Raw genomic sequence first — 17,640 nt, 5'->3', positions numbered from 1 at the left:
ATGGGAATGTTATTTGTTGGATACAAGGATGATTAAAGGCAAAGCATCTTACCAGGTATCAGGGTGAGGTGCCTCTTTGTTCATTTTACACGAGCGCCTAAAACGGTCTGTTTACACCACTGATATATCCTGCTGTCTAGAATAATGATGTAACCACTCAACACATAGGCAATTGCATTATAGTGTAGTAAAAAGGCACACACGGGAATTCCCTATAGAAAGGAACACCATGATCTTCCCATCACGTCTCCTGTATGCTAACAGATTTGTGTCACATTACACAAGACAAAGAGATGTTTACCCCACACCCATCATTTTCCCGCTTAATTCTGCACTACCGTATTAAGTGAAATCTCTCCCCGTCTCAGAGACAGAGGGCTGGCTTTAGGACGTCAGTGGGCTGAATAATTGATCACTCTGTCGGTCAGGTTAGTGGGACGTTTCTCTCCATCTCTTCTGTCGCTCCTTCTCCAAAACGGTGTGAACGGCAGCTGCTTCTCCATCCACAAACCACCACTACACCCCTCCTCTTTCTCTCTACGTGAGTGTGTGTGAGTGTGTGTGTGCAGGAAGAAGCAGCACCAAGGACGTCCTTCTTTTCCCAGCCCCAGGAGCCGGAGATGCGAGGAGGGACAAGCAGTTCGATTAGCTGTTGCCCGCTGCAGGATAACTTCGCTGCAGCTCTCTGATCCCTGTGTTTGGTGTGTGAGTGTGTGAGGAGGATTTCAACCAGTCGCCGGACGGAGGTAAATGGATGCTTTGCGGCGGATGTTTCAATGCATTTCATCGGTTTAGGACGCTATCCCTGGTGCTGAAACCAGGCTCAAACGAGGAAGTGCATGTGCATCCCCGCTCATTTCTACACCGTCTCTGTCTCTGTGCACGTAAATGTATCTCCAGCTCGATTTTGATCACATTCACAGCACATATGTAGCTGATAACGTGCATGCTTTGCTGCGTAATTAACGAGCAGCTTGTTTGGGATGGCTGTTTCCACCGTCCCTCCAATGGAGGATGGAAAGTTTTACCACATGATGATGAGGAAAAAATACACACCACTGGTTTCTTCCGGAGTCCTCGTGCATGGCAGCATATTGTCCTGACAAGCACGAGGACTTGCACCGTGCACTTTCTGTAAACTCGAGAGGGTGTTTCTGATCGTCGTGACACGTTACTCCTTCTCACTAAAGCCCGGTGTTCTTGAAAAAGATTCACATTTGTGAGGAAAAGACGAGAGTTGGCTGCTGATTTGAGTTATTTGGCGTTTTTCAGGTTGTGTTTGAACCATTGACCTTGATGTCCTTCATCAGTGTATTGAAGAAACGTGCTTTTCAAACAAATATGGATAAGCCTAGATATGCTGTATTCAGAAATGATTGTAGTATTTCTACAACCCTATTTAAATATTTAGTGTCTGAGTGTGGAGTGAGGTTTTAGTGACCTCTTTATCCTTGCATTTCAAGAAATTCTAACATGTGCCCTATTGCTTGTTGCGTTTGCTGTGTTAATGATGCATGTTGGGGTGTTTAGGATTCATTTTGTTAAGGATTGTGTTTGCTTCTCTGTCCTAGATCTGGCCACAAAGGACTTCTACTTTTCCGTCACTATTGAATGTAACATCGCTCGGACAAAGAAGGCAGGGAATTAAAAGCCATCATCATGAATTTCGTAATGAAACAAGCGTTGGGAGGTAAGGTCGACCTTCATTTCTTCACTGCTGCACCTCAGAGCGTGAATGAATGTTAGTGTGTGTGTGTGTGTGTGTGTGTGTGTGTGTGTGTGTGTGTGTGTGTGTGTGTGTGTGTGTGTGTGTGTGTGTGTGTGTGTGTGTGTGTGTGTGTGTGTGACGGTGTTTTCTGCTTTTTCTTGGGGTTTTTATTTTCCTGCAAACTTTTAGATATTCAGAGCTTCCCCAATGTCGCGTGACACCCTTATTCTGTTCCGTCTGATGTGGAGGAAGTCAGTTTTAATGTCTTATTTTTTCCGTATGTCTTCTCCCTCCACATCTGCTACCTGCTTTCCGCACACATGTATTTGCCCTGGAGGGCTCACTGAGCACAGCTTAATGTAACAGGCTGCTGATTTGTAACATAAACTGAAGCGCATTGGCCAAAAGGGCATTTCACGATCCAGTGAGTGCAACCTGCTAACCAATATGTGTGAACACAGGTCTCAGCATTCGTCCTGTTGCTGCAGCGACTCTTATCTCCACATGCTGAGCAAACATTTTCCACCTGAAGGGGGAAAAAACACAATCAAGGTTTAATCTAATCTTCAATAATTTGATTCCAGCATATGAGTGATTTTATAATTGCTTGTGCTGCTGCTTACGACTCCCCGGACATGGGATTATCAGAGCAGAGCAATGGGGTTTGAAGGACTATGAGGATGATATTATGTGTGAATATGCAGATGGTACAGTTGAAGGTGAAAGGGTCTCAGAGGTTTTGGTTATTTGTGCTAAGAGACCCTCAGAGCAGAGTGGAAATCTAACCCTGGGCTGTTGTTGTTGATGTCAGGAGAGGTTCAGCCTTTATTGAATTGAAAACCCTTTGTGGTTAAAAAAAAAAATCGGATTTCATTATTAAAACCCCTGATGATTTGGTTTAAAGTCTTAAGCAACCATTTTGAACGTAATCAGCGGTGGTTTTTACTGCCCTCCTTTAGAAGGGACACACTTTACCCACCAATAGGTTAGAAGGCGGACCTCTGCTTTCATGTAAGGAATATTGTTTTCCTTAGGTTTTATTTTCACTATAGTATCAGTCCTGTTGAAATGGCATCCTGCTCCAGAGTCCATCAAGCTCATTGTTCAGGGATTGGACATTTGCAAGAAGAATATACGGTAGAGAAGGCTTGTTTTATGTTTCCTAAAGCATTTGAATCTTGCATTTCTGTATCAATCACCTGAGTATGTTGCCACCAAGTTGTGTGAAAAACATCATGGTTTGGATTGCTCTTCTATTGGCTAGCGCTCCAACAAATTGTATGTGATAGGCTAATGGGAGGGACAACAGAGCCGGCCAGCTAACCAATCAGAGCAGACTGGGCTCTGGTTTCAGACAGAGGGTGAAAAGAGGTGCTGCAGCACAGGCAGTATGAGAAAAATAAAGAGCTTTTTGAACATTAAAGCATGGAGACATGTCCCAGTAGAGACACTCAATACGCACTGAACACAAATATAAACGCAACACTTTTGTTTTTGCTCCCATTTTTCATGAGATGAACTCAAAGATCTAAAACATTTTCTATAAACACAAAATAACCATTTCTCTCAAATATTGTTCACAAATCTGAAAGAATCTGTGATAGTGAGCACTTCTCCTTTGCCGAGATAATCCATCCCACCTCACAGGTTTGTGAACAATATTTGAGAGAAATGGTTATTTTGTGTAAATAGAAAATGTTTTAGATCTTTGAGTTCATCTCATGAAAATCTCATGGGAGCAAAAACAAAAGTGTTGCGTTTATATTTTTGTTCAGTGTAATATACACCTGAACATCTGTATAATATATCCTCTTTAATCACCCACTTCCTTTTCCGAATTGTTTTTGTTCAGATCTACAAGGCTGTAAACAACGCAATAATTGCACCATCTGACTTTCAGTTGAGAAAGTCAGATGGTGCAATTATTGCGTTACATGACATAATGGATGATGTAACTTTGTCACCGGGGACAGAGCTTCACATCATGTCTCAAATCATTGACTGACAATACGAGTATTTGATCTTCACTGCCTGATGGCTTTAAAGGCTCTGACATTTGGTAGCTTATCCCCTTTTGGGCACGTCAATAAATCACTTAGCAGAGAGATTTCGAGGTATGAGGATGTTATAGTGCGTCACTAAGAGACATTTCCTTTATTATGTACCACCTGATGTTAAAGAACATTTTAAGGATTTACGAGTGGTTTTCAGGTATGAGTTCACATTTAAAGGGAGCTTTAGGTAACTCAAATTAAATGTCAAAGACTAAATCAGAACAGAAAAGCATTTTGACTTTTACATTAAAGCCTATTTTTTCCCCGTCTCAATTTCTAAACTATTATCTGATGTAAAAGTACACAAAGTTTCAAATTCAGTGTTAAGTAATCGCACAATACATGTATTTATCCATACATTGAAGCTATAAATACCTTCCCATCATCTATCAAGCTACACACACACACACACACACACACACACAACACACACACACACACACACCACACACACACACACACACACACACACACACACACCAACACACACACACACACACACACAACACACACACACACACACAACACACACACACACACACACACACTCTGTTTGACCGCCTGTTCTCCATTATGTGACTTAATGTAGTACGTACGTGTGAACCCAACTCATCCTCAATCATTTACATCTTGTCTGTTTGATTCCAGGCAGACATTTGTGGATCTTTCATATTGATCATGATGGGTAACATGACAATAAACCAAAGAACCTACACTTTGATCAATAAGGGAACATCTCAGCAATCCAGCTTAGAGTGCTGCTTGATTTCCAGAGACATTAAATATAATGTGGATTCGGTGCTAATCAAACTCTGTTTTTACAGATCATAACACTGTTATTCTAAAAGTCAGTATGGGACCAATCAGACATAACGGCATTAAAGATTACTGGAAATTAAATAGAACACTGTTAATAGATACTGAATGTAACCAAAACAATGATTATAATATAAAACAATAATAATGGATACAGGCAAATGTTTCAATAACCTCTGGAATATGTTGGGAATTAATGATGTACGAAATTGGAAAGTTGCCTCATCATTTAGGGAACTGGAAATAGCAAGTTTTTAGAGTCTGCAGATAGATCTTTATGTCATAAAAACACAAATGGAGACCAATATCTGCCAGAAATGTCCATCAATACATTTGAAAATAGGATACTGTGTTGCCTGTATTACTCAATTGTCAGCAACAAGTCTCATTTAATGAGCGTCAACGTACTAATACACTGATATGTTGCTTTACAAATGCCGGTTTCTGTTGCTGTGTTTGTGTATTTAGACGTGTGTGTGTGTGTGTGTGTGTGTGTGTGTGTGTGTGTGTGTGTGTGTGTGTGTGTGTGTGTGTGTGTGTGTGTGTGTGTGTGTGTGTGTGTGCGCTCACCGGCAGGCTCGTAACGTACGGAGCTACTCGTCAATAAAGACGAGTCAAATCCGCTGAACTGTGCTTAAAAGACATTTCACACATGAGGAGCACCAACCTTCCACCTTAAGCAGAATATCTCTCTCCGTCTTGGGGAGCAAGATTTTTCTTTTCTTTTTTCTGAAGGAGTAATGAGTTTTCAGTGTGCAGTGGATTAGCTGTGGGCTATTATCTCACTTCACTGTCTCTCTGTCTGAGGAGAGACTCCATCTGCTCACATCTACGTTTTATACGGAGAAGAGAGTAAGGTCGTGTTGTTGGAGGACTTTTCCATATCAAGGATCACCAGAAGATGAAAGGTTAAGTGAGGGAAGATGTGCAGTGAGGCGTCATTATTGAGAAACAAAATACCGACATGGTGATCAGGATCCCGACGCAAAGGTGTTTTACCTGCTTATTACACGACCACAAATAAACCATCAACTTTACTCACAATGTTGATTTAAAATGATCGTATTAGCCGCGTTCACACCAAGTACTTAGTTCCCAGCACTTAGTGCCAGCACTTAGTTCCCCCATGGAACTAAGAGCCGATCGCGTTCACACCGGAATAAGTTCCCTGAGGGAAGATTACGCAAATGAGCCGCTGACGTCACTTCTTCTGCTTTGGGTTTACTGGCAGGCCGCAAACAACTTCACGGCGTATACTGCCACCCGAAGTCCCCGGCCGGAAGTCCCCGGAGTTGGGGACTGGCTTCAGTAGAAGCTGCTGGGACTCCCAGCAGCTTCTACTGAAGCCTTCCGAGTAAATCGCCAGAACGCCGACACCTCCTCATCTCCACCGCTCCCATGCTTTATTTTGTGTTGCTATAAGTTAGTCTCTCTGCATTTTTTCACTGGGCGAATGCTAATGCTAATAATGCTAATGCGAGGATAATAAAATGGCAGCTCTACAAAACATTTCAGAGTTTTACGGGGCGTGGCTTGCAATTCGCCCAGCCAATCAGAACTGGGGCACTTTTTCCCCCAGGAGAGTACCACCTCTCAGCAGGCACTAAAAATGGGGGTAAAAGTTCCCGGCACTAAGTACTCTTTTTGGTGTGAACGCGACATCAGGGGTACTAACGGAACTAAACGGGAAAAGTACGGGGGAAAGTACTCCAGTGTGAACGCGCCTATTGATTCCACTAAGAAATACATGTCTGTCTGTCTTCTTCTGCTGTTCCCTTTAGTGTTTACTTCCTGTCTGTCTTCTTCTGTTGATTTCTCTGAAGTCCAGCTCTCTGTCTTTTAACCTCTTTCCTTCTCTTGATCTCTTTTTATTTTCTTTACAGTTTAGTCATCATGAATCCAAAGTTTTCCTGCTCTATAAAAAAATATAAAAATGAATATTCAAAAAGTATTCCACTGTGTTTTCTGATGGAGGAAAACTAATGTTTGTTGTCCACAGCTGACGTTAAATTGACCGGACTTCTGCGGATTGATATGACTGCACAGATTCCATTGATCCTGCTTAGCAACGGTCTGTTCTCCTTAGCAACGGTTTGTTCTCCTTAGCAACGGTCTGTTAGCGTAAAATAACAGACATCTAGATTGTCCAAATAGACTAATCAGAATCAAGTACGCCATGTACTAAAAGCATTTGAAAGCACTTGTCTGGTCCTTTAGAGAATACATAAATACATAAAAGCCATAGAAGCCCTTCAAGGACAGCTGGACTTTTAGAGCCGCTGGCCATAGCGTATCAGTGACATGTTCGGAGAAAAGTAAGGACAACTTGGGAATTGATTCAGTCTGCAGGGCACTTAGAGCAATGTGTGTGTTTGTCAGTCTGTGTAGGAGTCGTATTGCAGGAACAGGAAACCGTGCAGGAGGAGAGGGGAGCATTGATTGCGGATGACATCGTTAAAAATGCTCGTAAATAGAAGTCATCATCGCGCCTCCTCCTCTGGCATCTCTGCCCTCAGCCTCTGCAGAAGGCGAGGAAGAGAATGAGGTGTAGGAGGAGATGAAAAGTGACAAATTGATCTTTAAAACGGAGTGTTATATCATCAGCAGCAGAGGTTGTAAAGTGGCGGTGAACTCTGGACCGGCAGCAGCTGTAATATCTGTTTAATGGGAGATGTGTTCTGTGTCCTTTCTCCTCTTTCCTCTCCTACGTCATTCTTGTGTTTAGTATTCTATTTTCACATCCTTCACATTTCACAACCTTCTTCATCTTCAGCCATGTGTTGTCGCACCTTTATTTACACCCTCCTTGCCACCTCTCTCCTTTCCCCATCACTCCTCCTCCTCCATACCCTCTACTTTTACTCCATCACTCTCTTTATCCCCTCCGTTCCATCTATGTTCTCACTCCCTCCCACCGCCGACGATTACAGTAAATCTAAAAGGGCGAGGCAAGGAACCTTCAATCAGGCAGCCACTGGGGGAAATTGGGGTGTGTGTGTGTGTGTGTGTGTGTGTGTGCGTGCCGCGAGGAGAGAAAGAGTGGCAGTCTGTGATAAACAGTCAGAGAGACTCGGTTGGACCTTAGTAGTCGGCTTTAGCTGGCATTAGATGATAAAGTAAGTGTGTGTGTGTGTGTGTGTGTTTGTTTGTGTGCCCTAGTAAGATGTAGGGAGGGAGAGAGATGATGCAGTTGCACAAACACACATAAAAACACAAAATTGGGAAGCAACACACCCGTGAACACTGACACACACCACCAGGACGAAAAAATAATCCAATTCAAACCCACTGACGTACTGATAAACAAACTTCAACACACACACACACACACACACACACACACACACACACACACACACACACACACACACACACACACACACACACACACACACACACACACACACACCCTACTCATTTCAAACCCATAGCTGGGAGAGCTGTAGCTCACCAGTAGAGCCTTTAGACAAATGTAAATATTTTATTATAAGACAAACGTCTCAAAGTCAACAGAGAAAGATCACTGAATAATAACAGTGTGTGTTCAGGCAGAATGCAGATATACACACTGAGTCAGGGACTCAAAGAAAACGCACGCACACTGCTATCAATCCATTTCTGATTTAAAGTCCTCTATGTGACTAAGAGAAACTCCCTCTGGAGGGAACACATGGAGTTTAGCCTTTGCAGACCATACATACACACAAACCTATACAACACGAGAGGGAAAACCCTAAGAGCATAATAGGGCCTCTTTAAGACAAATATGATTGGCCATGGTTGGTGTTCTGTGCCATTATTGGTGCATATTGTGAGCAAAGTGGCTCTTGCTGTTGTGGTGTTCTAGAGAATGGGGGCTGCCATACTGAAGGCTCTGTCCCGAAGGTTCACAGGTTGGTGCGGGGGGCCAGAGTCTGAAGACCGCAGGTTCCAGGGTGGGGCATGTGGGAAGAACAGCGAGCCAGCTAGCACCATTAGCTTGGTAGAAACCGGACCTCGAACCTCAGCAGCGGTGATGGAAAACACGTTGAGTGTTTTGCTCAAGGGCATTCATACAAAACAAATCTGTTACAAGCATTTTCTTCCACTTTGATGCCACAGCTTCCATTAATACAGGGTAAAACCTCTGTAAAGTATAACAGTCTTAAACACACTTTGCATAGGATCAACTTAATTGTTTAGGAGAACAAGCTATAGTATTGATATTGTAACTGGCAAAGTAGTATGCAGTATACTGTATGATGCAATTCTCCGTGCTCTGGTTGTGTGTTCACATAGGAGACACATCATCATTATAGTAAAGGATTAATTAGGATTAGCAGAACACCCCTGGAGGATATGAAGCTATATTGAGATTTTAACTCATGTGTGACCTAACAAACCCCGGTGGGTATATTTTAGTTTACTCCTTTAACGAAAGAGATAGAAACCCATTTCATTTTTTATATAACACCTGTTTTTATTTTATGTTTTAAACCGACTCCTCTCAATAGTAACATTGATATTCCTGCATAATGTACACCCCTCCCTTAAAGTGAGCCCTTAAAGAAACCCACATTAAAATGAATAGCTTTTACATGCCCTCTTCTCCCTCTTCTCCCCCTTTCATCTTCCTCTTTGCTCTGTATAATGAGGCTGATGTGGACCGTGTGTTCACGAGCTAAAAGCATGGCCTCCGTCCTCCTGCTTTCTATAAAAGAGCTGAGGGACAGATACTGCCTTTGAACAGCAACTGAGTTTATTATAAAAGTTAGGCTTTGATTTGAAATGGAAAACATGGCCACATGATGCCACAACGTGGTTTGTATGCAGTAATAGACAGGGTTGGGAGGGTTGCCCTTTGTTACTTTTGCATTACCTCAATATCAAATACAACAGCAAATAAATACAAATACGATGTTTTTTACTTAAAGGTCCCATGTCATGCTTTTCCATACCCTTCCCCTTGTGTGTTACGTAGCTTTTAATGCATGTAAACGGTCTGCAGAGTCACAAACCCTCAAAGTACACCCTGTAGCGAGTAAAACTCTAACACAGAGAAGACCTGTCTATGCTGCCCCAGAACGCCTCGTTGGACATTTCTCTTTTTCCATTTGTTTCTTCCGGGAACCAAAATGGACCAATCCGAGGAGCTCCTCACACACTAGGACCTTTAGCGTAAATGTTCAACTAACAGGGAGTCCCCATTGACTTGCATAGAGCTCCCTGAATGCTGGTAATAGACGAGTTGGGATGGCGGAGAAATGCTCTTCGCAGACCCATTCTCACAGCGTTACAAACCTTTTTCTTACTCAATATCAAGCCACACTTATTGTTTTGACTTCGGCTGTGGAATTATGATCAGTAGAAATTGCCATGACGTGGGACCTTTAAGTGTATCAAATCAGACAAGAAAATGTGACCTCAGAAAAGAAGAAAGCAAGATATTTAGGATCCCAAATGGTTTTATTGATAGGAAAACCTGCCTTTCTTTCATGAAGCATATTCAGGCAGTACACCAACACTGAAACACATGAGCACATACTACAGTTTTTAAAAGCAGAAATAAAATCTAAGCTGACAGAAAATGCTCCTTTTGAGTTGAATACACACAGTTAAGCTCACGCACACTATTTGATGGACATATAGGTTCACCTGCTGAATTTAAAACAGAACAAAGGCTGCAAAGAAAGTGAAAACCATAAATCAGATTCAGACAGCAGGCAAATAGATTCACACTTTACTAGGGGTGTAACGGTATCCGTATTCGTCCGTACCGTCACGGTTCAGACATCACATGCAGTCACACGGCAAATACGCCTTTTTTTACGAGTGGGAAAAAAGTCTGTCACTCAGGGCAGTATTACACTATATATAATCCAGGGGGCGGTATTGCGCCTAAAAGCCAGCCGCCCGTAAATAACAAATGAAGAACAAAACAAAACGAACACAATACATGAAGAAGAACAGTTGGTAGCTAGAAGCTACCAGGAGCTAGAAGACCCACCTGCTTCTTTTAAATCAGGTGTGTGGGAACATTTCGGGTTCCCTGTGGACTACAACAATGATGAGGTGCGAGTTGTGGATCGGACGAGGACGGTGTGTCGGCGTTGTTCGACAGCGGTATACTAGTGGTAACACGAACATGCTCAATCACATCCGAGTCAGTCTCAGTCCCCAGCGAGAGGGTTTTCTCGACGGCAGGTGACATAGTTACCGCCAACAGATCTGCCCTCACTACTGACAACTTAGACAAACTCATCTTTCTGAAGAACAACTTGAAAATAGAGTAAAGCTTGAGTGCCTTTATTTAGGCATAATGGCCTCACACACTCACAAGTGAATTACACATGTTAGACATTGCTCCTAAAGGTACAGATTTTATTTTCTTATTATTTATTTTAATATGTTCAAGACATTCTTTTTAGTTGTACAGCTTATTTAACCTTTTAGTTTGACATCAGCCAATATAAATAATATGGCCATCTGAGTGTTACTGTTTGTGGTTTGTTTTTAACTGTAATACAGTTAATTATTCCAAATGTTAGAGTTCCTTATTTTCATACCAAAACTTGCACTACTGTTAAAAAATAAATAACAGCAAAAAAAATATGCATTTGCGACTTTTTTTTGCTTTTCCTTGTTGTACCGAACCGTGACCCCCAAACCGAGGTATGAACCGAACCGTGACTTCTGTGAACCGTTACACCCCTACACTTAAAGTATTATCCTACAGAACAGTTCACAGAGAAGAGATAACATCTGATCCTTTTACAACAAACACTATATGCTCTTTTGAGAGTTTACTAAAACTGTAATCCTGCTAGTTATCTCACATTTTGATCAAAACACTAATCAGATTTCTTTATGTAACTCTAAGGGAATACCTTTTCTTTTAGTATCCAGAGTATGTTATCACGTGTAATCCGTGACCTCCGAAGCCTGGTACAAGTGCAATCAGCATGACTGTGAAATTAGTGCGTTTTTTTAATACCCTTGAGACCAAATAAACCCAATAGTTTGCAGTTTTTTTGTAAATGTGTGTTTTAATCAGGACACCAACATGCAACACACCTCACAGCCGTTTAACAGGCTTTGATAACTCAACATGTAGTTTCTATACAACACACACTTCCTGATGGATTTCATATGAAAACTTTACGCATGGTTCAAATGAGTTTCTTCACACCTAAGTGGCTTTTCAGTGGACTTGGCATATGAAAAGTAATGTTTTATGGCAGATATCAGCCTACATGAACCCAATTCAGAGAAATGAGCCAAAGAAGAGAGGCAATGTAATGCTGATAAATGGATGTGCCGTAATGATGTATTCCCGCTTTAAACACCTCCACTTTACAGCACACTGCTTTTATCATTTATGGTGCACAGCCTTCCCTTGGGATAAAACAACACGTATTTTTTACAGTTATTTCTAACAAATACTCTTTGAGAACGTTTACGGACACACATCAAAGCCGACAGAGACTTGGTTTGATTTAAAAGATAACAACGAATCATTAGTGTACACTTTTTTTCTTCTCCATTGTTGTATTATTATTAATATATGTATTTCTTCTCTTTTCTTTTTCATTGCCATGTCTTTTAATTTCTATGCCAGGGTCGTGGGGAGTGGGGTTTGTTGGTGTTTGTTGGTGGAGTCTAACGCCAGTAATTCACCGTTCTATATGAACAATTCAACCAAAAACTTGAATTACAATATTAACTGTTCGAAAACATTGGATGATGTTCGTGCACAACTCTATGATATAACAGAGTTGTAACCGGCGTTTTAATGCAGGAGAGTTGCATATTGCACCTTATTACACAGCTTGGATGAATACTCGATGCTGATTGGTCAATTTGGACATTCCAGAGGTTGTTATTGTTCGCAAACAGACCGTTGCTAAGGAGAACCGACTGTTGCTAAGGAGGATCAAGGGACTATGGCAGTCATATCAATCCGCAGAAAGAAGTCGGTTGATTTATTGTCAGCTCTAGACAACAAACATTAGTTTTCTCCGTCAATTTATTTAATTTTTTCAATAATGAAAGCCTTGCTGCACATTATCCCTGCCTTATTATTCATAATTTTAATCGAAATCTCCTATTATTTAGGCAGCCTTGTCTAATCAGGTAACAGCAGCACTGTGTTTAATTATCTAATTTAACAATAGGCCAGTCAATGGACATGTGGTTATGAAGCTCATAATATGGATAGGTTGTAATCTATTGGCAGAAAATCTGTCAAAAAGGAAAAAGAGCCAATTCTCCTGACACATTGTCTTCATAACTACAGGTCCTCAACCTGGCTCAATATAAAACTGAAGTGTCAGTCTGCAGATGATTAATGTTTTGATATTTGATTCGTCATCATGGTCCAACAACTCACCCTGAAGGCCTTTGTGTCACCATGGGTGTGTCTTTTGTGTAATAATCATAGTGAAGTGACAGCGACTGACCTTCAGGGATCTTCTGAAACTCCAGTTATAGTCCTCTGTCTTTCAGATAGTCGAGACAATAGTCGTACATTAAGGGAGCTTTCCCGTTTTACCCCAGGTTATGGGACTGTTTCGGGCACATATGCTCTTTTTGCAGCAGCCATTGGTTCATGCTCACAGACACGTAGAGCAAATCAATACCACCACCACCACAGGGAGGTTATGTTTTCCATTTGTTCGTTTGTCAGCAGGATTTCGAAAAACCAATTAAATTTGGTGCAAATCTGAATCATGGGTGGACACGTTATTGAATTAGTTTGCAGTTTTGATTCCCAATGGTTTTGTTTGCCCAATTCCCAGTTGAATCAAGTCAAGACTAAGCCTTGTCCTAATTAAGTCATTATTAAAAGTAGGCAATTAATAGTGTACATGTTGTCCGGACTGTAAAAATAAAGCTTACAATGCTATTGAATCACACACGCTCTGTACGAGTGTTATCATATAAATATCATTGCTCGATATTTGAAACAGTTTTAAGCAATCATACACCGTTTCTTTTTATTTCTGACATCAAAAATGTTATTGAATATTGATATTTTCAAGGTAACGTATTCAAGTAAGAAATACCAGTATCGTGACAACAATACTCAAAGAGATTATTCTAAACCTGGTCCAAATGTAATAAGTTTGGCAGCAGACTTCTGGACCCAAACAGGCTGTGCAGTAAAGCACTATATATTCCCACCTTACAAAACAAATGCGATTGATTGACATTCTCCGATTTGCGGGGGTTTTCTGCCCGGCAACAGCCTGCCCGGGGGCGGTCAACCACACAGGGAATCCCCATGAGGCCGACACAGCTGTCAATCAAACCTTTGCAATATAAACAGACCCTGAGATACTGTTGTCCATGTGGAAGCAGTCGCAAGGACAGGAGAGGAATGAGCGGAAAATACACCTTACATAGCTGTATGAACACCTGCACTGGACACATGGAAACAAAAACTATTTAATGATATTTCAATGGGACGTTCCAATTACCTCTTTTGTTTTTAGAAGAAGTTATTATGTGAGACGAAGCAATCATTGTGGGCAGGAAACATTCAGATTAAACTGAAGGAACGCCAAACAAAGGAAGAGCTTTTTTCCAATGCCACATATTGGTTTGATTGGGACATTTAATGGACTTAATAGTCTGATTTCGGCTTAATGAAAGATGATTGACGTTTAAACTATAACCTCTAAACACCAGAATTTTACCATGCTAGAAATGAATTCCCTTCAAAGCAACCTCTGGGCACTTTAACCCTCCTGTTATCCTCAGATTTACTTTACACCCTTTATCCTCTAGGGTCAATTTGACCCCAGTAGTTTAAAACTCAAGACAATGATCATATTCCAAATGTTAACCAACATGCATGTCTCTGGTGCTTTAGGTATCTTAGTTGACTACCTAAATAACCATTTAAATAAAACCTTCCCCCCCACAGACCCCTTTATACATCCAGAATTCCTATGTGACTATCGAAAAATATATAAATCACCATCAAATCTCACTGACTGAAATAAAATGTTAAAGTAAGATCTTTTTGATGTTGTTGAAGGACCAATAACTAAAGCAGAGGGTAGTTTTTACAATTATACATTTGCATGTAATAGTCACCTCAATATCAATAATCAACACAATCAACACAAATGTGTAAAATATTGACATTGTTATATGTTTTATACTACTAAAACAGCCTGGGGTCAAATTGACCCAGAGAAACACTGATGCGTACAAGACCTTCTCGTCTTATTCCCCCTTTCATCTTCCTCTTTGCTCTGCCCTCTTGCTCTGTATAATGAGGCTGATGTGGAGTGTGTGTTTACGAGCTAAAGGCATGGCCTCCGTCCTGCTGCTTTCTATAAAAGAGCTGAGGGACAGATACTGCCTTTGAACAGCAACTGAGTTTATTATAAAAGTGTCTTTTTAAGTTAGGCTTTGATTTGAAATGGAAAACATGGCCATGTGTTAGAACGGGGTACACAAATACTGGACTCAAATGCGACGGCTCAGATTTTAATGAAAAAATAAAACAAAGTTTTAACAAAAAATCACTCATGCGAGGACAAAACAAAACTTCTCGATTTCAAACAAACAAAACTCTCCTCTCTGGTTTTAACGCTGGGTCTCTGGACATAGAAGCACACTGAAACAAGACGAACTGGCACAAGACAAAGGGAGACAAGGACTATTTATACATGAGGGAATAGGGACCAGGTGGAAACAATCAGGGGCGGGGCAGACGCTGACGATGACGGAAAATCACCCAAAGTGAGGAATTAACAGGACCTGAAAGGAAAGACAAGAGGTAAGTACAAAATAAAACAGGAAATGGGAAAACGAGACATGACATGAAATAGACAGACCAGACATGAAGTAACAAGAAAACCTGACTCTACATAGAAACCTGACTAGACTTGGAATTACATACCTGACTAAACATGAAGTGACAGACATAAAACAAACACGACTAACACAATTGACGAGACACCACACCATGATGCCACAACGTAGTTTTTATGCAGCAATAGACAGGGTTGGGAGGGTTGCCCTTAGTTACTTTTGGATGACCTCAATATCAAATACAACAGCAAATAAATACAAATAAGATGTTTTTTACTTCAGTGTATCAAATAAGACAAGAACATGTGACCTCGGAAAAGAAGATACCTAGATATTTAGGATCCCAAATGGTTTTATTCATAGGAAAACCTGCCTTTCATGAAGCATATTCAGGCAGTGCACCAACACTGAAACATATGAGCACTATACTATACAGACGACATTGTAATACTTGTAAACATGTATAGTAGAAGAAAATAACATTACATGTACTGTACTTTTTCTCGTCAAAACTATACATGTTGTTAGACATAGCAGCATCTCTTGCTTTCAAGCTAGTTAACCACTGATAAACATTTTTGAAATATTATGATCAGACCTTTATTACATCAAGACATTTAGTGATTCTTCCTAATTTTGGTGGACATCGACAAAACTAAAGCCACGACAGCATATGTACAATTTCGGTTTTTTCATCACACTTTCTTAATAACATTATCCTGTGTGAACATGTGAGTGATGCAATCTCACTGCTCGACTTTAATCTTCAAGAAACATAACCACACACAACATACACTTAAACCACATGGCAATCCGCTCAGTTATCCATGCTGTCAAATGAGCCCCTATGAACCTAAACTCTCACACACACACACACACACACACACACACACACACACACACACTCACACACACACACACACACACACACCATGTATACATCACTTCAGGGGACATTACATTGACTTACATGCATTTCCTGGAGACTTATCCTACCCTTAACCATAACCAACACATGCCTAACCCTAACCCTTAACCATAACCAACACATGCCTAACCCTAACCCTTAACCATAACCAACACATGCCTAACCCTAACCCTAACCATAACCAACACATGCCTAACCCTTACCCTTACCAAGTCTTCACCCACAAATTAATGATTCCCCTCATGGGGACCTCCATTTTGTCCCCATAAGGGAGGCGAGTCCCCACACGTGACTGTGTAAACGGATTTAGGTCCCCACAAGTATAGTAATGCTAGGCCACACACACACACACACACACACACTTCTTGCTGCTAATTACATCCCTGAATAAATTGTTCTCCTAATCCTGGTGGGGAGTTCAGGGAATGAAAACACTTTACCTGCGTATCTGTGGAGCTGCTGGTGCTTAGTACTGATTCACGCTTTGACCTAGAAAGCGGTTAATAGCGTACGCTGCGGCTGTATGACACTTACCTATACAGCGCTGTGAGAGGGATGACTGGATAGCTCATATTAACGCTATGGACCACCCTCTATATTGTGTTTGTGTGTGGCTGTACAGAACAGGTATACTGTGTTTAATGTATCAACAATATTCTACTCATTTGGGCATTTTTACTGAAATCTGCGGCTGATTTAGTTCTCTGTCCCGGTGTTATTGTGGAATAGATAGATACTGTAGATAGAAGACGGACAGACGGACGGATGGATAGATGGATGGATGATGGATAGATGGATGGATGGATAGATAGATAGATAGATAGATAGATAGATAGATGGATAGATAGATAGATGGATGGATGGATGGATAGATGGATAGATGGATAGATGGTAGATAGATGGATAGGATGGATAGATAGATAGATGGATGGATGATAGATAGATGGATGGATGATAGATAGAAGGATAGGATAGATGGATGGAGAGATGATAGATAGATAGATGGATGGATAGAGATAGATAGAGAGATGGATGGATAGAGGATGGATAGATAGATGGATAGATAGATGGATGGATAGATGGATAGATAGATGGATGGATGGATAGATAGATAGATAGATGGATGGATAGATGGATGGATGGATAGATAGATAGATAGATAGATAGATAGATAGATAGATAGATAGATAGATAGATGGATGGATAGATAGATGGATAGATGGATTATTGATCCCAATTTGGGATATGTTTGCGTTGCAGCAGCATAAAAATCAAGGCAAATGCCACATAAGATAAATTAAGACACAAGAAATAAACAGTCCAAAATA

The 17,640-nt window shown here is 41.0% G+C and overlaps 1 protein-coding gene across 1 annotated transcript in view; it reads left to right on the top strand.

Annotated features, from left to right (window-relative positions):
- Positions 1-440: 440 nt before the first annotated feature.
- Positions 441-17,640, top strand: part of LOC117540261 (complexin-1-like) — a 70,900-nt gene continuing 53,700 nt past the window's right edge. Inside the window, exons 1-2 of the mRNA XM_034206849.1 lie at positions 441-746; positions 1,572-1,690. Of these exons, the coding sequence (XP_034062740.1) occupies positions 1,660-1,690 (31 nt within the window). The 5' untranslated portion in view covers positions 441-746; positions 1,572-1,659. The remainder of the gene's footprint in view (positions 747-1,571; positions 1,691-17,640) is intronic.

This window comes from Gymnodraco acuticeps, unplaced genomic scaffold (assembly GCF_902827175.1).
Source record: "Gymnodraco acuticeps unplaced genomic scaffold, fGymAcu1.1, whole genome shotgun sequence".
Classification (NCBI taxonomy): Eukaryota; Metazoa; Chordata; class Actinopteri; order Perciformes; family Bathydraconidae; genus Gymnodraco; species Gymnodraco acuticeps.
The sequence above is the reverse complement of the archived record's forward strand: the minus strand, read 5'-3'. Positions and strand labels throughout refer to the sequence as shown.